This window comes from Pseudopodoces humilis, chromosome 2, assembly GCF_049639895.1.
Source record: "Pseudopodoces humilis isolate 2021_Gansu_Grassland_sample_001 chromosome 2, ASM4963989v1, whole genome shotgun sequence".
NCBI classification, from domain to species: domain Eukaryota; kingdom Metazoa; phylum Chordata; class Aves; order Passeriformes; family Paridae; genus Pseudopodoces; species Pseudopodoces humilis.
The window spans coordinates 87,235,513-87,259,343 of record NC_142201.1 but is presented as its reverse complement, the minus strand read 5'-3'; the positions used below and the strand labels follow the sequence as shown (position 1 = coordinate 87,259,343).

Sequence of the window (23,831 nt, the reverse complement as noted above, 5' to 3'; positions counted from 1 at the left end):
TTTTCTGGGAGCTGTTCTCTGAGGCGTCAGCAGCTGTATGAAGCTGCCCTCCTCCCACAGTCCAAAGCCCTTTGGCTGTTTCTCATGCCATTCAGACTGAACAATACATTCCCCACAGAATACTCCAGTCCTGAAATCCCTTTCCCCAGCTCTGCCAGTGCATCCTGTTTATGATCTGCTGCTCCCAGCCACTGAGGCAGCCTTAGCCTGTACTTCCTTTCCCTCTCAGTCCTTGTAGCCATCCTGCTATTCCTAAAATTATCTTCCTCAGGTGATTTTTTTTTTCCTGATGCATCACCAAAAAGAAGCCATAGCTGACCTCACAGGTGAAACCTCCCCAGATGCACCACATACATTAATTTAAATGTCAGTAAAACATCTCAGTCAACTGCTTAGACATAGAGCCAATGAGGCACAAGTAAGGGACAGGGGACAGGAACAAAATAATAGCTGTTCCTGAAGAAAAGGTGGCATAGGGGAAATCTAACAGCAATGCCACTATCTAAAGGGAGAGAGGGGTTGGAGGGAAACATCAAAGCAAGATATCTCAGAAGGGCACAGTGATGGACAAAAGGGAAAAAGCACAGCTTGAAGAAAAGGAAAGCCCATGCAAAGGAACATGTGTCCCCATCCAGCCCCTCTTGAGGGTAGTTCAGCACAGGAGCAGGTGCCCAGTGGGGCTGGGGAATCTTCAGTCTTGCAGATGTTCAGAGTTTGCCTGGAAAAGGCTCTGGACAGTGTGAACTACCTTTGGAGTCAGCCCTGCTGTGAGTAGGGGCTTGGGCTGGAGAGCTCCAGAGGCCCTCCCACCTACCTCTCTCTGTGAGCCTGTTATTCTGTATTACTGCATTGCCTGATTTCTTATTGCACATCCCTCCCACTACAGCCATCTGTGTATTGCTGAGTGAGCTCCCTGCCAGGAGCACCCTTTCTGTAGTCACAAATAGCACAGTTTTTAAATACTTCACCAGCTCTAACTGCTTTTTCATGCAGAAATAAAACAATACAAACCCTACAGTGTAGGATAATGTATATTTCTATCAAGGTATATTACATCATCTGTCATATATCTACTATCTGTTATATTAATTGTAAAAAAATGTAGGTATATTATTATTATTATTCTACTATTATTACGTTATTATCTATTAACCACTACATATTTTTTGACTATCAATTATCTGAAGGTCCAAGGCAAAAGATCAAGATTTCACTCTTCTGGGGCATGTGTAAACCAAACCAAATCACAGAAGGCAACAGCTAGCAAAAAAAGAGTACAACAGAATCAAAATCTCTGTCAAATATTTTTTCACATGACAGTGGGGAAAGAAATCTTAATGGTTACTCTGTGTGGAAATGGATGAAAACATGTGCAACTGGTTGTTTTTCATTCTAATTACATGATAATAAGTGTGCATGTTTGTACAAAGTACACATGCATATTTATAATTTATCTGCATGTGCAGGAACCACCAGGAAAATATACACATCCACAGAAAGCCTGGCTTAGCCAGAATATGTTTGCATGCAAAGTCCCATGATGAATGTACATGCACACGTGTACATGACTGCTTATATAAAATATTTCTAGGACACATTTTTCAGAAAGCTATAAAAACAACTGTCTGGTTTTCAGATTGCAAATTGCCTTCACAAATGCATGCTTCCTGGGGGATGTTTCTGCCTGAAGATATGCATGGGAACGGGTTTGATGGCCTTCTTGTTTGTACGCGAGATCATCTATCTACATGCACTGACTACCTCTGGAACTGAGCACAGAGACACGCTGGTGTCAGGGAGCAAGAGCACAGAGCTGGTGGTGTTGCCTCATCTGTGCCTACTGGAGAGGCAAAAACTAAAACTGTGGTTTTAGGTGTGTGGGACTGGCATATCTGCTGGATATGTGTGAACTGCGATGTTTCTGTGCATGGATGTGCTTTACTGGAGAAAGGGTTTGCACCTCACAGCTCCCCACACCCCAATAATGGACTCCCTATTGGTCCATGGCACACTCACAAATGTGTGTTTCCTTCACCCACCTCAGCTCCCCAGCCCTATTTGCAGCCCATGGTGCAGGCATGACCCCAGTGGAGCTCAGCCCCAGGTGGGCACATGCACTTCTCCTCCCCATCCCACCCCCTGTGCTCACCCTTTCAGCGTGGCTGCTGCAGCCAAAGCACTGCCTTGCCTTAGTGCAGATAAAGCCTAAACTGCTCCTGACAGACCTCCGTCCATCTGGGATGCTGCTCTCAAATAAACCAGTGGGGTGGTTTTGGAAGACTTTAGCGCAGGACACATGCAAACTCTCAGATGCTGCAGGCAGTTTCAGAAGAGAAATCCCTGAATATGGCCATGGAACCGATTCTCTGATCTTTGGCAATGTGACATGTAACTATGCTCATTGGGATGCTTATCTACTGGAAGAGATTTTCTTGGTTGCAAATATGCCTGTTTTCCTATCACTAAATCATGTAAGTCTTTAGAAGACAATGCAATCTCCAATTATTCACCATCGTGTAAGAGGATTTGTATACATTTAAGGAGAAGCATCCACTTTACGAATGTCACATTCACACGCTCTCTTCCTCATAATTTGACTGGATCCTTCATTACACTGAAGCTCTCTTAGATCAGCTTAATCAGAACAGAGTGGTAGGAAATAAGACACCAGGACTCTGCTGTAAACCCTCCCCTTTGCAGGAGGCTGTTCCAAAAGAAGAGGTAAGGGAGATACAGAGCATAATGGAACAAAAAGCCACAACCAGAGTACACCTATATCCCAGGCATTCTTCTGAACCAGTGCTTGTACAAACCAGAGCAAGAGTCAGGTCAAGATTAAGGGTTAGAAAATCTCTCAACAGCTCCACTGAGAGTTATCAAAAATACCAATATACATGTATGGGTCTATGACCATAGAGGGCTTTATGAGAAAAGTCACAAGAGAGCTTTACTTCATCTACACAGCTGTGCAGACAGATACCCATCTATATACACCACTGTTCTCTTTGGTTTTACTCACTCGTGCTTTACTTAATATCACTATGCAGCTGAAGGCAACTGCAGCTTCTCTTTGCAGTTACAAACACATTAATACTCTGGTTAATTCCCCCATCCCAGCTTGCCCATCCCAAGTCTCGTTGCACCCATGGCAGGTGACAATAAGCTCTGACTTGAATTACTGGTAGGATCCTTGGTGTAAGCACAGCCATGAATGTCAAAGCCTGACCTGGAGTCAGCAAGCGAAGGGGAGAGCTGGCGGGAGTGGGGATGGACAGGGATGTTTGCTCTGCCAGCGCCCTTCTGAGAGCCCCAGAGCCTGCGTGGTCCCAGGGAGACCTGTGCTGCCACAAACGTCCCGTTGTCCAGCCCTACCTGTGGGTAGCTGAGGGAGTTCTCCGGGGAGCGCAGGTCGTCCCCGGTCGCCCCGGCCTCGTGTCCTGCCTCCACAGGTATCCCGTAACGGGTGCATTTCTCAAAGCAGACATAGTCGTACTGAGGTGTGCCCCCCCACAAAGCTGGCTTCGAGCTGGGCTCCTGCGTCCTGCGCTCCGAGCTCTCCATACTGCTCCTCACGCTCATCCCTGACTGAGTTGCTGCTCTGGGCCTTACCTAGAACCACCTGGTGTTCTGGCAGAGAGCATGGCCTCCGCATTCTCTGCTGATCCTTCCTTTCTCTCTCTCTCCTCAGACCACTCCAACATGTCCTGCTCCTACACTCTCTTTCTCTCTGCCCCTCCTCCTCCTCCTCCTCCTTGTGCCTCTCTCACTTTCTTCCCTTCCTGCCCAAAGGGTTCAACTATATTTAGAGCAACCTTCCTCTGCCATGTGATTCCCCAGTGCCGTGTCTGATCTCAGCAAAAGGCAATAACTCTGCTGGGATTAAATATCAGGTGTGAGCAAGAGGGGAACTCCTGAAGGAGAGGGAGAAGGGAGGAGGTGGTGTGACAGACAGACCCACAAAGCACAGAGACTGAAAGCAGACAGGAGGAAGCAGAAATTATTATCCAGGATATCTCTTCTTTCACAGCTCCCCATCCCACGCACTCCCTGTTTGAAATGAGAACAAAGGTCAGTGGGTTTCCTCATTTTCTCCCCATATACCAGGTGTCCTAAAGACTGGGCAACAATCATAAGGATGTCAGCAACTCTGGTGGAATGGAATGAGATGGGTGTTCACTCGGTGTCCCAAGACAATTTTTCTAAGCCCGCAGTTCACAGCAGCAAGCACTAACGGAGAAGTCAGGCATCCCTGTAAACTGCTGAACATTACAGCCTAACCTCAGCCTTCCCAGGTGTTCATATGGGGAATACTTTGCACTTCAAAGCACGTCACCGAACTGCTCTGTGAGTACTCAATTATAGGTTTATGCAGAAATTTAATTCTTCTTGATGCTCACTTTTTCACAGACTACAGCATTCAACAGCTTCTCCTCTTCACTCTGCCACTTGTTTCTCAGCCAGGGAGAGAAGCAACGAGCTCAGCCAACACCAGTGAGCTACCATCCAGCAACAGGAATGAGAAGCATGTTACAGCAACTTGGCCTAGAGACACCTCCCAGTACTGTCAGTGTGCTGCCTGTAACCATATTTCTTCTGAGGGCTAATAATTAAGGAGGAGCAGAGAGTTCAAGATCCCAGAAACTGTATACAAGAAAAAAAGACCTCACATGCCAAGCTACTCATAGTGAGTAAGAGATTTGCAAGCATGATGGGGTGAAGGGAAGACTAAAACACCCTTTTTGGGTCCAGAACAGTGGTCTCATTATTTAATTTTGAAGACTCCTGTAAAACATTCCTTTTGCTTTTTTTTTAGTCTGAATTGTCCTTGAGAGTAAGGTGGAAAGAAAGCCTCCAAGAGAAAGACACACTTAATTTCTTGCACAAATCACCTTTGCCATGTTCCTGCTAAGAAATGGATATCCATTAGCTTAATATCTGTGTGGATAAGGTTAGTGTGTACAATCTACAACTGGTATCAGGCTGAATATTTACAAAAACAGTATCAGTGCTGCCCCAAAATTTACAGGCTCACCTGTTTCATTCTCACCAGCACTCACTGTACTGTAAACAAGCACTATTTTCTGGAGGAAGATTCAGCCCCATAGGTAGGATAAAACTTGAAATGAATCACCTTAAAGAAGAGTTTCTAAGTGACTGTATCTGGGAAATCAGAGAAAATAATTTGGTTACCCTCACGGGTTACCATCAGAAAGGCATTAATTGCTCCCAACCTATCGAGATGCTTTTGGAAGATCATTGTCATAATGGCTTATATAAAAATGATGCATAGAGTATACAATATCATGTACAAAATATAAAAAAACTGTCTAAAATATAAGGTACATCATGTATAGGAAGCCTAAAAAATGAACACACAACATCCCAGCAAACATCAAAGCTGTAATACAGCACTGGATCTTCAGTCACTATTATATGTACTGGGGAAGAGCACTCATCAGAGCCACTGCAGAAAACTAATGAGAACCTTTAGCTGAAAAGTGCACTCTTCTAGCTCTTGTTTTTCAAGAGGCACAAGAATGGCACATTAGAAATTGCTGCAGTATAAAAATGAACCCTCTACTGCCAGCTTATCAAACTCTGCTGTCTGTCTTGCATGATACTGTTCCACAAAATTTCCACAGGAAATAATGATATAATAATAGCCTAAAACAAGACAATTGTACCCTGAAAGGTGTTTTCCAAAAACTGTTCCTCTCAGCTTCCAGACTAGCCCCAGCCTCACTCACCTTACCAATAAAAGCATGAAGGACCCCAAAGCCAACCAAGTGACTCCAGATGCTACTTGAACAGGAAACCTTTACTATCCTCATTAGGAAGACATCCTGCAAACCCCCTAAGCCCTCACCTGTTCTTCCCACAGCACAGTCCTCAGCCAGCGCATGGCAGTGCTGCAACGATGCAGCTGATCCTGAACAATCCCTGTATGCATGGAAATCACCTGTGCAATAAGAAAGACCTAGCTCATCTGTAGCTAAGGACCTCGTATTCAACAAATTCCCACTTCTCATCAAACAGTATCTCTGCCTCTAATCTCTGTACCCAGATATTTTCTAACAAGGAAACAACTGAGAACTGAAATGCATCATTTCAGTGCATCACAAAATATATTCAATCTGTAGAGATACTGGATTTATGTCACAATATTTCCTGTGTCCTGAACACTAATCTTACCATGCTACTGAGCTTATAAATCAACCATCTCCCTCTTTCCCCTAGGAGGTGAAAGTGCTTTGTCAGCTCTCTGGAAATTATTAACCATCCTTGCTATTTCACAAGGTACCAGCAATCTCTGTCACAGCCTCCAGCCTCGCCGACACTACCCTAGTTAAATTCAAAGCAGCTACTCTCAACTTGTATTTGCTCTGAGGTCTGCTGCTTCTATTTCACACTCTCAGAAGAACTTGTAGACCCAACAGCTTGTCCATTTTTTCCAGCTGGCACAGCTGACCTAATGAAAAGTAAATTTCCGGCTTTACTCATCATCTTTTCTATGTTTTCAGATCTACAGATATAAACATAAGCACAGGATACAGAGAAGAAAAGAAAGAATCTGCCTTTCTGCAAACTGCTGCTGCCCAGCAACTGCTGTCAAATCTCCCCATCACTCTTCCTGTAATCTCCTGCCACGGCTCTTCTTTCTCTATTTTCTTTATTGCCTCTCTGTCTTGCTTTCTATTTCCCAGGCCTTGCTCTGCATTTCCACCAGGACTCACCAACTCAATTGCTGTTCTTCAGAGGTTACCAGCAGACACAGGAGATTAGCACATAGCTGGAGCAAGACATAAAAATAAGAGGAAGGTGTCAAAACCATCTTCCACCAGCCACAAACACAGATGACCCATACACATGGCTTGACTCCTCAGGTACACCAAAGCCTCTTGAAAAGGCTCATAAAAGTTTCTAGACTTCCCCATGGCATGCAGGAGAAAAATTACACAACCTGCTCATATACCTTTTTTTTTCACTCCCCTTTGCATATTACAGGCCCTAGTGGGACTCCAAAGTGTGTTTCAAGAAGGACAGGTTTGTGATAGATGAAAATACAGCTACACTCCAAATTAGGGTATTAAGTGACAATAAAGGAAAGAATAGAAGTTGGAAGAACTGTCAACCAAGATGGATCTTTTGTACAGTCAGGTTTCTATTTTTCTCCCTTCTCAGTTTTCTCTCAGGTCTCCCTTTCTCTGTGTTTATTTATTTCCCCTGAATGCTTTTCAGGATGCAGAAATACAATTCCAAGTCTTCCCATCCTACTGCCTGGATCGAGAAAGCTATGAGAACCTGGGGGGGAGGGGGGTAAGGATGACTGAAGACACATTTCCCCCATGGTCTGGTCCCAGGAGATTTATATCCTGAAATAATCCAAGTGCTATTTATCAACAGTATCAATCCTCATGTTCCCTGTGCCCTGCCCACACAATTATCAGACATCATAGTGATTTCTGAGACTTCTGCTTATGCTAGAGTTGTTTGGGCTTTTGTTTTGGTTTTGTTCTGTAGCAGGTTCATCCGGAAAGATCTAGACCACTTCATGACCTCACTGTACACAAGCCTTACGGCCCACCAGCAGACTGCAGCCTTCTCTGGAGCAAAACACCACGTCTATTTTTCAGCTGCCAACAACACTGCATACACAGACATTATAGCAGATGGTGATGTAGAGCCCTCTGCCACCCCAGACTGACAGGACTGGAATTTGCTGAGGCAGAGTTATTGTTGCTTAGAACCCTGCATTCAGAATAGAGAAACAGTCGTTTAAGAACAAAGCAAAAATAACACTCTGTGCTTGAGAAAGCCCAGCCCAAGAGGTCCACAAGTCTCTAAAGAAGGTAATATAAAGGATAGTCTACAGGACAAAAGAAACTGTAAAGGTGAAAAGCAGAATTTTAAAGGAGGCAGAGGAGAAAGGTGACTACTTAACACTAACACAGTCTCTAAGAGAGAAACATGGAGGCAATAAGAGACAAAGCACCGAAGGGCATGAGGGAATGAGAATCTGGACAGGAAGAAGATACAGCAAGCATATTTTGCTTCAAGCAATACCTTTAGATGGAGCAAAAAAGAATGAAAAGGCAGGAAAAATACTTCAGTAGGTGTCAGATAAGGCAACAGCTTCTAGATGAGAACAAAGCTCTTGACTGGGACATTTTATTAGACAAGATACCCATGGAGGCTTCAAAGAACTACAGGAGGCAATTAGAGCTTTGGGAGAGAAAGAATGCTGTGAAAAGGGCTAGAATGAGGGAGGGAGACTGGAAGAAAAGACAGCTTTTATAGTAAAAGAAAGAAACAGATCATGGACCAAGGCTTGAACAGCAGCAAAAGATAGAAATTTAAGCTGTGCAGGGGCACATAGTAAGCCAGGCTGAATATGGAGAGACAATGACAGAGAACTCTCAGAGGACACTTGAAAGGAGGGTTGAGTTCACAGCAAAAAGTAAAAAGACCAGAAATTTTAAGGGCTTTCATCATAGAGAAATAACAAGATAATATGATGATATTCAAGTGGACATGTACTGACTAATACTAGACTGAGTAGAGCAGAATTGACAGAAACAGGGCAGATTTTGAGAATCATCACCTTTTGATAACTCAAGAAGAAAGAGGCAGAATGGGGGAAAGAAATCTCAAAACTGGCATCAGATAAATAATTACAGGAACACAAGGACATGAAGCAGCCATTGAAGCAGATGTTGTAATAGAAGATTTTGGAAGGAAACTTGAACAGATCAGGATAGGGCAGGATGGCAGTGCAGTATGACATGATATGACAATATGATATGCCATGACTTGGCAAAAACCAAATGAGCTTTAAAGGGGCAGGGTTATGTCCCAGTTCCAGAAACAACCCAACTGTGACTGACAGTCTGCACAGAGCATCATGTCCATGTCAGTGATGCCATCTAAGATAAATTACTTGTTAACTCGAGGTTGTCTTGTCCTACATCACAGTGTGGTCACAGGTTGGAACTGAGAGCAAAAATAACAAGCAGAGAGACTTAAACAAACCCAGCAACAAGAGGAAGAAACAGAAAATTAAATGAAAGAGAAGACAGCAAAATTAGCTTTTATAAATGGATCTGAACTCATTCAGAACTTTAAAGTGAATCTGACTGTCCTGGTGAGCTCTCAGGTAAAGACCATAAGGCTTCAAAACTCAAAACAGAACAGCCTTTAGTAGAATAAAAATTATTTGATTGTTTTAAATAGAAAACTTCAAGCATGGAAGTCAGGAAGCAAGGAAATAAATATATAGTCTATACACAACTGTCCCTCCCCCACTGTGACCTTGGTTGCAATTAAGTTGATGACCTTCTGAGCTGCTAAAATTTTATGCTTACACTCTATTGCCTAGGAGATTGTTTCCATATCTCCACAGCTTGGATGCCTCCTCCCTTACAGCTGCCCCCTTCTTAAATTGCAGGCCTCAATTCCCTTGGTGATTCTCTACCCTACAGCACCCCGTAGCTTCTATTAAATAATTTCTTCTTTTCATCTGCCAAAAGGCTTTCCAAATGAAGAGGTGTATTACTGGGGGCGTAGAAAAGTGAATGTCTTGTCTTAGGATAAACCAAGAACAAATCAAATAGGCACAGTGTGTACATTAGTACCAAAATAAGAAAAAAAGTAATAACGAAAAAGTAATATTAGGCTGCTGAAAAGGAGAAAACTTTCTAACTGGATTGTGCATCCAAAAGCAGCTAAAGTCAGTGAGAACTAGCAAACACTCAGTTAACTGATTGAAGGAGATTCAGTGGCTTTCTTATTTTCTAGGAGAGCAATTTTTCATCACAAACATTCTCTGATGTAGTCATCTTGAAGACATTTTTTAGCAGAAAGGACCAGGGAACATCTAGAAAATACAGACTTGTCTCTAATGATCAAAACTTATTAAAGATACCTCTAAGCTAGTGAATTTGTTATTATTCCAGCACAGAGAATCTGCAGCTTGCGTCTTTCTTCCCCTTCTCCCTGTAGATTTCTTGTTGCACAGGTGAAATGAATAATTGCCCATTAGATCTGCCAATCATGCCATGACACACAGCCTGACTGACACCACGAGGGTGGAAAGAAAGTGCAGTGATGAGCTGTGCAGAGCTGGCCTGCCACAGGCTCCTGGGTTTGAATTGGATTTGTCTAATTTCAAGGGGAGAACAATGATTCTTACGTAAAATGTGGCCAGCTATGAAGATGTGTGGCCATAGTTGAAAGGTTTAGGAGGAGGAACTGGCTTGTGAAGGGAAAAAATTTGGGAAAGTTTCAAGGACATGTTTGTGGTGTGCATGAGCTGGGGTTGGTCAAGAAGGAACCATGAGTATGAACAGAGTATCTCCAGGAGGCCAAGGCTAGGACTAGAGGTATGCAAGAAAGATTGTTTCATTTTTCTGATATATGTTCCACTTTCAAATACCTGAAAAGTAATTTTGCTGAAGCTCTATGATCTATAGATCTCTATAAGAGTGATCACATTGCCTAACTGAGGGCACTTGAGGAGCAGATTGGTTGAAAAGGACAGTCCTAATTTTTTTTTGTGTATTGGACCTAGTGATGAAAAAGCTTGGTGCAAGGAAAAAAAATTGATTTTCAGCCAACTCAGCTCTCCATTCATGCTGATAAATGTGAATGTCAGTAAAGAAGGGATCAGGAACACCTAGAAATGAGGAAAGGAACTGTCTTTTCTGATTGCAACAGAGCCGTAATCCACCATAAAAATTTTCTCAGTAACGCTTGGCTCTTGCTTATATTTCAGACTCTTGACATGGTTAGAGCAAATGCTATGAACTACTTGCATGAACCATGGTTGCTAAGTACGAGTTGTTGGCAGCACTGATTGTCCTGTCCCATCTCAGATAACTGAGATACAGGATGTCAACAGAAGGGTTGTAGCACAGATGTGTTACCACTGCCACTGAAGATTTTTTTTATATACCTTATTTTCTAGGACAGTTGTAAATCCTGCAAAGTTTTGACTAAGCTTACTGTTTTCCTCCTCTTTTTCCCATCTAAATTCAGATACCCATACAAAAACACCTAACCCTCCAGCATAGCAGGGGTCATGCCTGTTTTCCATAAAACAATCCCTGGTGGTAATATGAGATAAAGACTAAGGTAAACAGAGGGAAGATCGTATTTCTCTTGGCAGCCTGAATAATAAATCCATCACAAATGAGGGCAAAGAAATTCCCCTGCAGCAATAACCTTTGCTGTTATCACTGGCTGCTGATACAGGGATGATAGTGAGAGTCAGCATGACATTCACTGGACTCTCTCCCTCTTCTGTCAGACCCTTGCTTTGACTTGTAGGAAGGTGCTGGGGGAAGGCAAGAAGAACTGCATCATGCATGTGCATCCAGGTTGAAGAACTGGGGCACTCTTCAGCATGAAGGCTGCAAAAAGTCTTTTCTCAGAAAAGTCAAGCTTTTTAAATGAGAGCTGCTGCACACCTATTAGCAAGAGCCAATTTAGGTTGTCACAAGGGGAGAAACGATGCAAGAAGTACACCAGGGCCAAGAGGGGGTACAATCTCCAGATGTCAAAGAGACAGGTAGCTTAGTATGTTAAGCCCAGGACAAGATACATGAGCAGAAGAATTTGCAGCAAGTTCCCCATAAATGGCATTGTGTCCCAGGGCTGGTGTTTAGTGTCCATGCCATCCAATAAAAATATTAAACCTGGAACAGGAGTCCAGGAAGGGGCTGTAGGCTGGTGCTGGAAACTATTGACCAAGGTCAGGAATGGTAGAGACATCGTGGGCCAATGAAGAAGAAGGTGCTGAGAATATTGGAACATTGGAAACTATTCTGAGTTTCACTTATGTTGGGAGCTGAAATTAGTTCTGTGAGCTGCTAAACTCAAACTGTTTATGAGAAATTACAGGTATTTGGATGTTTGGATGTTGTGTTTGTTCAAGACCATTGCTTAAAATCCGGCTCTTGCATTATTAGGTGTTCAGAGTCAGCAACAATGCCTAAGAGTATGTGTGGTATCTTGTTCAAGCACTGTCCTTGTTCTGGGGTGTATATCAACTCTCTTTTGTCTAATCAGAGCCAGATTCTATTCCACAGTATGTCTATAGCATATCTTTAAAGGAATTAGTCAGTAAGCAAAAAACAAAAAGTAGAGATGAACTTTGTGAAATGTTTCAAATCCCACTTGCTCTGTTGGGTTTGCTTGCATTAGGAAGAGAGTTGTTACTCTCTGGCAGGTGCACTGGCAGGGCTGGGGACATCTGCTTAGGAGGAGAAGGACAGAAATCCCCAGACCACTGGGTTTTGGGCACCGTGAGGACCACGAGCTCACACAAGTCTGCAGGCTCCTCAGACCCATCATGCTGACAGTCAAGCTATGCCACTTGCTGAAGATGCATTGCTCTGGGAAGAGCTGATCCTTGCCATGGCAGCTTTCAACCTCATCTTCATCAAAGAGGAAAGGGATGCAGAGGATATTGCTGTGGTGCTTCCCTCTACCACAGGGACCACAGTTCTGGCTACAGAACTTGCTGATAAAAAGCACAGCTGATACCAGTGGTACCACCACTGCTAGCCAAGAGCTTCCTTACCCCCTTCCTTCTCCCTCCAAATAAAACTGCTCCAAATGCCATCATTAAGTCCCATGGGATGGAGGTGAGGTCTCTGTAGGGGCAGGGTATTCTCCTTGCTTTGGGCAGGAGGGTTGTCTATAGTCTTCCTGCAGGAGATCATCACCAATCTAACTGTGGTAGGACCACTTGAACAGACGAGTCTGCCTATACAATTTCATATTGAGTTTTGGTACACTGATCATTACAGTCCTGTCCTCTCTTGACCTATAGTCTTGTATGCTGGGGAACATGATCATTGCCCTGAATCAGCTGCTGAGCATTCAGATCTGCTCAGGAATGCATTAATGTCTTCAATATCTGTGTTCTGATACCAGCTCTGAAATGTCATTTTTATCAAGATGCCTTCCTCTGCAGTGCACAGTCCATCCACAGGAGGGTCTGGACCCAGCTTTTTCTTACAGAGCTGCATTGGAAATAAGAGGCAGATACCACTGAGAAGGCAGGAGGTCAGCACTCACTAAAGGATTCCTAGTACACCCTCCAACCAAATAATAGGCATATCACCTGCATCCTGGCAGGGGACAGCACTCATGTTAAGGATCTGAAGCAGACTAAAGAAGGACTGAGACCTTTTTGGGTGGACCTGTTCTCTTTAGATTCCAGTCTGGTGTCTTTCAGTAATCTTCATGTCTTCAGGAAATGTTTCACTTTTTTGAACACTTATCTTAACAGATTAAAAAGCTTCTTTGTTTTTATGTGGTTTTCCATTTGATCCATAATGTTTTGACCCTTGTGGTTCCCACAGGGTTATTGACTCCAAGTTCATTGTGGTCACCATGAAGTAGTGATTTCAGCTCAGAAGCTGAATTATTTAGTGTGGCATATCAGGTTCAGCTGAAATACTGTTATGGAATCAGTTCTGTCAGTCCTCCATATTCAGTAGCAAAACATCATCAGCTGATGACTGTTCATTCTCTTTAGAGAAGATCCACGTACTACAGAACCAAACACATTGATCTGGAAAAGTGGAAAGAAGAAGAGAGAAGCCTACACATATAAAAAAAGCGTTGGGTTGGAAGCGGAAACTACTAGAGGTTCTGAGAGTGAAAAATCTTTGCAAAGGGATTTGGAAAGGGTGTTCCAGAGTATTTTAGCATATTCTGTTAATCCACCAGACTATTATTACACTATTATTTGCTACATAGCATTCAAGTGGTTTCCCCCAGTGATGGAACAGTAAAAGATAATAAAAGAGAATAAAGGCAGCATAAAGAATATGGCAGGGCTGGAACTAATGGGGAGTGAGAAGTCCCATGGGGAAGGACTACTTCTTGTAGATATTCTGAGTCTTTCTGAGGGCTTGCATTGAGGGGCTACTAGTCAGGGTGCTGTACCTGAGCTCTCCACAGAAAAGGCTGCCTGTCACACTGTGCACCTGTCTAATCAAAAGCCAGTGATGCATCAGGCCCTGACCTTCTTAGTCTCCCTTGTTCCACATTTCCAGACAAAGTGTCAAGTCTAGTCTTTTATCTTTTGGTATGAGGCAGTTATAAGGAAAAAAAAAAAGAACTTTTCTGGGGTCATGGCATAAGAGTAGTTGGTACTGCTTTTGAAATATAGCTGCGTAAAAGAAGAGAGAGCACACAGAAAGTTAAGATTTTTCAGCATTGGCCTGAACTGTTACAAAATAGTCCCAAAATAGTGAGTGGCATAAAGAAAGGATGGTCATATTCCCTTCCTTGCACCGGCTCTGGTATGTCTGCCTGAGCACTGTGAAAGGTAAACTGATGGAAAACACTCACGTCTTCATGCAATTAATTTCTCAGAGTCGTGCTCTGGGTGAGTTCACCGCAGGTCAGGGAAGCAGCATTTAAGAACAAAGCTGTTCTTGTGGCCATCAATAGATCATGTCAGCCACCATGTACATGCTCACATGCAGCACTAGAACACGTGTAGGCAAGAGAACTTTGCTTAGCCCTTGCTTCATCTTCCCACAAGTAAAATTTCCATGATTTCCATGTCTGGAATAAAGTGCCTACACCATCCTGTTTGTTCTGTCACTACCCTGTTGCACAGCTGCCATGCGTTTAATCCTGCTTTTGCCTTTACCATTCCTGGAAAGCTTAGGTGAACCTGCAGCTCCTTTGCCCTTTGAGCCTGGAGCATTATGGACTTCAAACAAATTGAAATGAGGTTTCCAACATGCCCTGTTTCTATATGGAATTGGAACTAAAAGCAGCCTGCCCTCAGTACCATGTCCCCTGCGGTTGATAACAAACTTGATGCCAAGCAGAATTAATATCAAATACCTCTCTGGTCTGGATAAGGACTCAGAGGCTGCTAGTAAGTTATTCAGAGGAATAAAAACTGTCTGACTGAAGAATTGTACAGGATTTAACAGGATGATTGAGCAATAAAATTACAGATGAAAAGTCACAATAAATCTGAAGTGATTAAGGAGAAACAGACATTCTATCTTTGCATACACAGGAACTGTTCAACTGTGTAAGCTCTTGATATGTAAGAATGAGATCTTGGGGTTACACAGAATGATCATAATGACCTCTTTAGCATTTATCTAGAACTGTGGTTAAGAAGTAGGAAAATAATACCTAATTAAATACAATGTGCAAGTACGTCTGAGTGATGTTTGCTTTCTGTTTCCCCTAGTCTCAAAAAAAATATAGTAGAACTGGGAGAGGTTTCCGAGGATGGTCAAATTATGGAATAGCTGCCATGTGAGGAACACTTAAGTGGACTGGAACCTCCCAGGCTGGAAAGGACAATGAGGTCTGGAAAATATTGAGCAGTATGAAGAAAATTAACTGAGAAAGTTAATTTGGCTGTATCTCAGGAGGTAAGGTCTTCTATTGAAGTCACAACTCCTTGGAATTTAGATGCAGGGAAAGAGTTTTAATTTGCTTTTCTGTAATAGAAGGAAATGACAGGTTTGTGTGAGTCATTTAAAAAAAAGGGTAGATAAGAGAGTTCATTACAGACAAGGAATTAAAAATACATTCTGTGCCATATTTAGGAGACAATAATCTTGTAGACTAGTAGGTAATTTGCACTGCTGTTCCTCTGAGTACTTTAGTTAATTACTGAATTACAGAATATTTGAGCTTTGGATGGGACACCTGCTGTCTTGTCCAATACCATGTTCAAGCAGTGTCAGCAGGAGAAGGTTGCCTTGGGCTGTGTCTGGACAGCTTTTGGATGTCTCTGAGGATGCAACAATCGCTCGGGGTAAACCTGTGGCAGTGCTCAGTGATGCAAAAGCCTCTTTCTTTATGTTCAGACAGAAATTCCTGTGTTTCAATTTGTGCCCATTCCATCTTGTCCTGTGACTGGGCTCTACTGAGAAGAGAATGGCTCCACCATCTTCAGTTTTCCATCAGATAATAAGACCTCCCCTGAGCCTTTGCTGAAATAACAATCATGATTGAAATAACAATCCCAGTTATTTCAACCTTTCCTCAGATGTGAGATGCTCCTGTCCTTTCATCATCTTTGTGGCCTTTTGCAGAACCCTCTCCAGTAGCTTCACAGGTTTTATGAGCTGGGGAGCCCAGACCTGGACACGAGTCCAGGTTTAGCCTCATCGCAGCTAAACAGAAGGAGGTGCTGCTGATCATAACCTTTGGCGCCCTGCAGTTCAGCCAGTTTTCAATCCACTCCGAGGTCCACTTGTCCAGCCTGTACTTAATCAGCTTACTGTGAGGATATGGTGGGAGACAAAAGCATTGCTAAAGTAAAGATAAACATAATCCACTGCTCTTCCTTCATCTGTTCTCTGAGCTGTCTCATCTGATCACTGAACTGTGCTGGTTAAGTGTGATTTTCCCTTCACAGTTCCATACTGGCCACTCCCAATCATCTTTCTGTCCTTCATGGGTCTGGAAATGGTTCCCAAATTGAGTTGCTCTACCACCTTTATGGGGATTGAGTTGAAGTGGGTCAGCCTGTGGTTTGCTGGACTTCTTACTCCTTTTGAAGATAGGAGTGGCATTTGTTTTCTTCCTGTCCTCAGTTACCACTCTGAATCCCTGTGACCTTTGAAAGATTAAATAGAAAGTGGCCTTGCAAGGAGATTGACCAATTCCCTCACGCTGGTGGGTGCATCCCATCAGGTTCCATGGATTTGTGCATGCCCAGTTTGTTTAAATGTTCTCTGACTTCATTCTCTTCCAACGAGGGTCCTTGTTCTTCATTATCTTCTTTAGAATCAATTTGCCTTGATTCTCTAGAAGAGGGCCCACGTTTTCCATTGCCTTAATTTTGCTGCTGAGACACCTGTAGAAGCCTTTCTTGTTGTCCTTCATGTCCCTCACCAGATTCAACTCCAGATGAGTTTTGGTTTTCTTAACCTCATCCTTTAACACGTGGCTGGTGTCCCTAGATTCCTACCAGGTCACCTGCCAGAGTTTAGTCAGGACCTCCTTCCTAATTCATGCAGGCCTCCTGCTGCCTTTGCTTGATTGCCTGCTCATAAGGATGGATCATTCCTGAGCTTGGAGGAGATGATCCCTGTAAAAAAAAACAGCTCTCTTGGACCCCTCTTCCCTGCAGGGCCATTTCCCATGTGATTCTTCCAAGAAGATCACTGAAGAGTCAAAGACTTCTCTCCTGAACTCAAGGATTGAGACCTTATTTACAGCCCTTCTCCCTCCTCAAATCCAGAAGCTGTCCTGGATATTCACATCCCTAACCCATCCTTTCTCTTCTGGTCCAGCAGAGCACCTCCTCTTGCTGTCTCTTTTATTATCTTGTTATGAACTTGTTGGCAATGCACTCCAGAAACCTCCTGGATTGCTTGTGCCCTGCTCTTGCTGCTGCAGCATGTTGCTTCCAGGGACTATGAACATGACCACTTCCAATGGTCTGAAGAAAGCATCATCTAATTCTGAAATCTGCTTGCAGGACTGTGGTCAGTCCTGGGCTGACCACATACTCAAAAATAGATAGTTATTTTTTTACACCTGCTAAAAGCAGCTTGTTCCTCCTCACAGTTAAATACTTTGTCAACCTCTGTGACTGGTCTTCAGGCAAATTCTCTTCTCTTCAGTGTCCCAATAGAGATACGGGTAACACCAAGTCTCAGGATATAGACATCCATAGTCACTGTAGTAGTTTACACGTAATCAAAGAATGAGTATGCTAGACTATGCACAGGTAAGACTAGTTGGACAAACTGCCATCTGAAACAAACTTGGGGTGGCGCAAAGTAATGTTTCCTCACAGCACCAAAACAGAAAACTACATACTGCATGTATTTTGTCGGTTTTTAAAGCTACAGGTATTTTACTTCCTTTGAAAAACTGTACGTGGCACACTCGCAATAGCACTGTGCAATAGATGAAGGTGCTTTGTGTTTTTCTGTGCTTCTGGAATCCACTCTCAGTGCTGATAGATGATAGGCAAACATTCCTGATCCATGACCTTTTACAAATATGTTGTGGAAATGGATGACTGTCAATCCCAACAGCCACTTGGCTCCCTTAAGAACAAGTAAGAATCAATTTCTTCACCAAGAGACAGGAATTTGTTGCAGAGATAAATGGCTGAGTTTTAAAAACCTGAGCAAATCCTTTAACCTTGACTATGTCCTTACCAAGGTCCAAAGACCAAAGTGTTTGTTGCAGTCACATGTGGAGGATCTCTCTGCTGCCTCTTTGTTCTGTGTTGAGAATCGTGTGATTAACGAATACAAAATCATTATGTCTTCCCATGCAAAGAAACAGCAATGAAATCTGGTTCTGCCAAGAAGTTCTGTGTCACTTCATAGTAAATATGAACATTTAAAATAAGCAGGTTCTAATGTCCAGCTTTATTAAACTTTTGTCTGTCCTGCCTCTGTATTAACAAGTTAACAATGATCATTGTATCATACAGGTACGTGGAAGCTGTTCCACCAATACTGACAACAGCAACGTCCTCCTACTTTTCTAAAGTAAACATTAACAAAATAACTTATTTTTATGTCGTGTTTACTGCCAGCTTCTCTTCTGCGTGTCCAGGTTCTCTGCTGTGTTTTTGTGGAGATTCACAACTGAAGATAGTTGACTTTACCCTGAGGATTTTTATTTACCATACATTTCTGTACATGAGCATGTATTGATGAATTATTTCTCATCTACCATACTTTGTATGCCACCTGCTGTACAGCTGGGGCAGTAATCTCTGTATTCCAGTTGCACCTCTACTGCCATTGTTGAGAATTATACTAGCAACAAGTTGTCTTTTTCTAATGTCAGGAATTGTGGTTCGTGAAGAACTAGTATATGGTTCTTCTCCACATATACCCCCTACCCCAAACTTGCCTGAAAAAATTTAACTTGCTGTATTGCCAAAGTAGCACACACCAGATGTCAAAGCAATAATGTATTTTCTTTGTCCATATAAAAAAAAAGCTTATAGCATGCAGCTACCCTATTAGGTTTCATACAAATGTGGGATACCCCCATATGCCATTTACACATGAGCAAATTTTTGTACCTTTTATAACACAAGATCAGAGGTAACATTTAGACTGATTGGCATGCTGCCAGCCCTTGGAATTTATTTCTTTGGGCAGGAGGCCTGTACAATTCATGGAAATGTAATTATGGACACCTTCACAACAGGGCCCAATAGCTGAATGATGTGGGAAATGGATCAAAAAAAATACTTTTCTGCAAGTAGCAGATGATGGGATGATGGTATCCAGGGTATGGTGTCTGCAGGCAGCCTGCTCTTGCGGGGTTGTAACTGCTCCCATAGCTCAATACAAGGACAACGTGGGCAACAGCCAGGCAAGGCAAAGCCTTTGGTGTCATTTCTGTTGCACGTGCTGCTGTAAAACCAGACTTTCTCCATGGGAAAGGTCTTTAAGTCAGGAATATACAGAATGGGTGTGCAGCTGTGGGTGTCACCTCAGGAAGTCCGGCCTGGATGGTTGACTGGAGAAGCTGAAGGAGCAGGGATTATTCACCCCAGAGAAGAGACTGATTTGCCAACAGCAAACACAAATACACCCAGAGGGAGGGTATAGACAAGACAGCACCAGGCTCTCCTCAGAGAGGCACGAGGAAGATGCAAGAGGCAGCAGCCATGACTTGGAACAAGGGAAATTCATAACCAAGCAGGGGGCTGGATACTGCCAATGTTCTCTTCCATTCTAGATCCTTCTGTGATTCTTGGTTTTTTGCTTTGATGGTGACAAAACCAAAATACTGGCAGGCAAATGTCAATTATTAATAGAACGATGGAGACCAGGCATGCTAGCAATACAAACTGGCAATGAGAAAATTTCCTCGAGAAGCTGCTAGCTCTAACAGCAGAGCTTAAGATCACAGCAAAATATAGCAAAAATTCCTATCCCCGTCTCTTAAACACATAGGGTAGCCGTGAACATCTCTCCCATGCAGAGATGGACTGAAGAAATAATTCCTTTTTATTTTTTCCATTGTCATTGTCAGAAGCCTACATCTTGCCATGAACAACTTGGCCCCATGTTCATCTGCATCTTTTGTCCTCTCCAGCTTTGGAATTGGCCATACAAATCTGCACAAGTGATCTTTCTCATGACCTCAGTTCCCCAGGTCTCTTCTGCCTTTTAACATTCCTTTCTGTATGATTGACAACACTTTCAAAAATAAAAAGAGGAGAGGGGAGCTGGGGAGAATCCCCTCTCTGCCTTGGGACAGCACAGGGAAAGGGTCACATGGGATATTTTTAGAACAGAATCCAATGGCAGTGATGTGAGGAAGGCACAGAGAAAAACACAGCTGTGAAACCTAACACTTGGCCTCATATACTGAGAGCAAGAGCAGCAGAGAAACAAATCGAGGAGATGCAGCAGAACACAAGAGTGAGAAGAAGGTATGTGAGGGTAACAAGGGAAGGGTAAAAGAGCAAGTGACAAACAGGCAATGAACACCTGGGAAACAAATAGCTAAAAGAGATTATTGCAAATGGCAAAAAAGGAAAAAAAAAAGAAAGAAAAAAAGAAGAGCCAGGAGCAGAAAAAATTAATAAAGTGGCCACAGTATATAAACACACACAGATACTTCAGTCATAGAAGGGACTTAAGGACAAGAAATGGCCAGTTGACACATCAGCAGTCTCATGTAGATGGTTTGTGACCTTGAAGGCTAACCAGCAGCTTTTCATCTCAAGATACACAGGCTTCTTAAGTGACTTTGCCCACGGATTGTGACACTGCAATAGGTTTTCTGAATCAGAAGGAAATAGCAGCCATTCCTACAGTCTTTGGAACCAAGCAATGACCTACTGTATGTCTTTTGTGACCAACCAGCATGCCCAGAGAGCAGTGGTGGCTTTATGTCTGAAAACTGATGTGTGCAGCATTAGTTCAGAAGTGCTCTCTGCTTCTGTTCGCTCACTAAACAAGAAGGAACTAACATGACTGGGTACATGGAGTGAACAGATGTAGTGCTGATACTTGAGAGGAGCCTGCTCCTAAAGATAGCATTTTAAGGTGTAAATTGCTAAGATTCTCAAGTCCTGAGAGCGTCTGGCAACAACACTTGAGGCAACAACATCCAGAATTACAGTCCTTTTTTCACTTGCTGCATTATCCTTATAAATGTTCTTAATTTTGCTTGTTTTGAGAAATAATTTATCTTCAGTTGAGATTAGTGATTCAGTGCCTTCTTAGCACTAATTCCTGGATTAGAGCTAGCAAATACCTGCTCCAGTAACTAGCTGCTACTCTGCCTGTGATCCCTAAGGACATAAGTATATATGGTCATTCTCGAAGAATTCCTAACTTTTGAGTCATCTCTAATGAAATGGGTCATAGCATGGCTGCCACCTTATCATAAAGCTTATCAGGGATGGGGATGACTTGAATTCAACAAAGAACTAGTCATTTGGTGTTTACCTATGCAGGTACTCAAGGAATCAAACAGATAAAATTTATTACACAATCCTGTTCTGCCCAGAAGCCTAGAAGAGCTCTCAGTGGCAAATATTCAGGTTAAATTTATGAATAAATTAATATAATGCAATACATTGTATTTCTTTCTCTCATAAATAGCTATTTAGTAATGGACAAATATTTTGTCAAAGATTTGCCGTAGCTCAAGTTATACAAATCATGCTCTTTGAACTCAAGAAATCTGATGCTAGCTGTGTCTTCCCACAAGCATTCAAGAAAACTCTTATTAGTCTATTTTCTCTGACTAGTCTAGTTCTACACTAAGAAGCTAAAACTGAAAATTGTAGCAATCCACGTGTTTGTTATAGCTGAAGAAGAAATATAGCCATTTTATCCAAGTAGTATACTCACTACTGCATCTTGTTCTGGTTCATGCTCTCTTTCTTACCACTGCTTTTATTTGGGTTTGTAGTATTTCCTTACAGTTCAGTACCTCATGCAATCATTACTTGTTTGTTTATAGTTCAAACAGGTCATGACAATCCATTTGTGTCCTATATTAGGCTCAGTCTCGATGCTTTACTGTTGATGCTACTCAATTCTGATACTGAGGATGCTTCTTTTTTATATTTGAATGCAGATAGTCAGGCCAAGAAATGAAATTCATCCTCATTCTTCCACTGTACTGATTGGCTCCTTTGGCAATGTTAATACTTCATATATGATAAATAGCATTTTTAATAAACCTCTGTCGAGAGTGTGTGCTTGTGATGTGCCTGCATGGATCACTAAGAAACTTATATTAATTCTGTAAGTCTGGATTTGAAATGAAGATTTCAGTCATAAAGGGCTATATGGTCACACTGAAGATAATGGAGTTTTCATTCATCTGTAAAGTGCTCTTCATACACATGAGCAGTGTTCAGCACCAGAATATTTTTGACTGAAAGCCACTCTCCAGTTCTTCACCTCAGCCTCCTGCTCCCAAAGACAATCATACCTTCTCCTTACTAAACCAGGTGCTCTAGAAACAGAAACCAGAAAGTGTGGCAACAGCCTGCATCCAAAGACCTATAAAACGAAGCAGTGCCAAGACCCTACTCAGATGTGCTCAAAAGAGGCCAGGGAGCAACATGTAAAAAAGCCCATCTTTCTTTGCAGTAGCTCTAAGAAAATGAGATTTCATTTTTTCTTAGCCCCAACAGAGTCTTGCTTCTTTCTAAACACTGCTACCAAAATTTTGCATGCTCAGGTACAAACAGGCCACTATTCATTTTTAAAGGCTGGGATTTCATTCATGCTGTTCCTTAGGCAATCTGGACTGTATGAGGCTAATTCACACTTCAGGGACCAAAGCAAGAGGCTTTTTAGGCACAGGACAAACTGCTACCTCCACTTGTCCAGTAAAGTGTGAGGACTCACAGACATGCAATGAATCTCATTTCTGCTAGTTGGCAGGAACTCCTTAAAGTAGCTAAAGCAGAAGGAGGCTCAAGAGTCTGCATCCAAATACCTATAAAACAAAACAGTGCAAGATCCCACTGGGATGTTCCCAAAGGATGCCATAGAGCAACATGCTCCACGTTCTCACAGCACCTGTAGCCACCACTATGGCAGAATCCTAACCACTTCCTGTGGGAGCTGTAACAAAGGACAGGGAATGGTTTCAGTGCCTTATCTGTTGTTGTCTTGGAAAGAGAAACCCATTCACAACCTGCAGTTGCATTTCTGTGTAGCTCTGCAGACTCAGCTCTGATTCATGCCAGCATTTTTTAACCTGCCTGGTGATGTAAATTTTTCACCCATGGGGATTAGGAATTCAAGAACATGGCCATGTTCTCTCTTGAAGGAAGCCACTATTGGAGCATTTGCTCGGGCAGAGGTCTCACGGAGTTTGTCTAATGCAAACAGGGAAGGATATTTGTAGGCAAATAAAGCATTCAGCCCCTTAAGCAGAGGAGGGAAGCCAGCTCTCATGTAGGAAACATTCTGTGCTGCTGCAGGTATCCTACTCACCAGAGTTTCTTGGTATCGGAACGCTTTCGTTGGAGAGGCATCCCCAGTCATATCCCCAGAGACAATGTCCTGTGGAGCAGGGGTTATTCAGGGCAATGTCTTCCTGTCTGCCCTCCCCAGCAAAATCATGGAGTGAAACAGGCACAAGGCTTCAGCTAAAATCCCTCAGAGCACCCTGAGAGAGAAGGTTACTGGTGAGGGAAAGACACAGAGGGAGAGTGTAACCAGAGACTCCCTGCCCCCTCCTGTTCTGTCTGCTTCCCTGCTTTAATCTCTCTCTGCTGGGCTGGCAATGGGACAGCTCAGTAAATTAACAGGAGGTAACGTTTCCTCCTCCTCTCTCAGGCAGTGTCACTCTTCACTCCATTTGGA

General features: G+C 42.8%; 1 protein-coding gene across 2 annotated transcripts in view; it reads right to left on the bottom strand.

Moving 5' to 3' along the window:
- Positions 1-23,544, bottom strand: part of CLCN1 (chloride voltage-gated channel 1) — a 57,044-nt gene extending 33,500 nt beyond the window's left edge. Inside the window, exon 1 of one of the 2 annotated variants that reach the window (XM_088050943.1) lies at positions 23,460-23,544. In XM_088050943.1, the coding sequence (XP_087907069.1) occupies positions 23,460-23,510 (51 nt within the window). In that variant the 5' untranslated portion in view covers positions 23,511-23,544. Of the gene's footprint in view, positions 1-3,372; positions 3,714-23,459 lie in introns of those variants that run through there. The other variant, XM_005524005.3, reaches the window with a different exon arrangement.
- Positions 23,545-23,831: the final 287 nt, after the last annotated feature.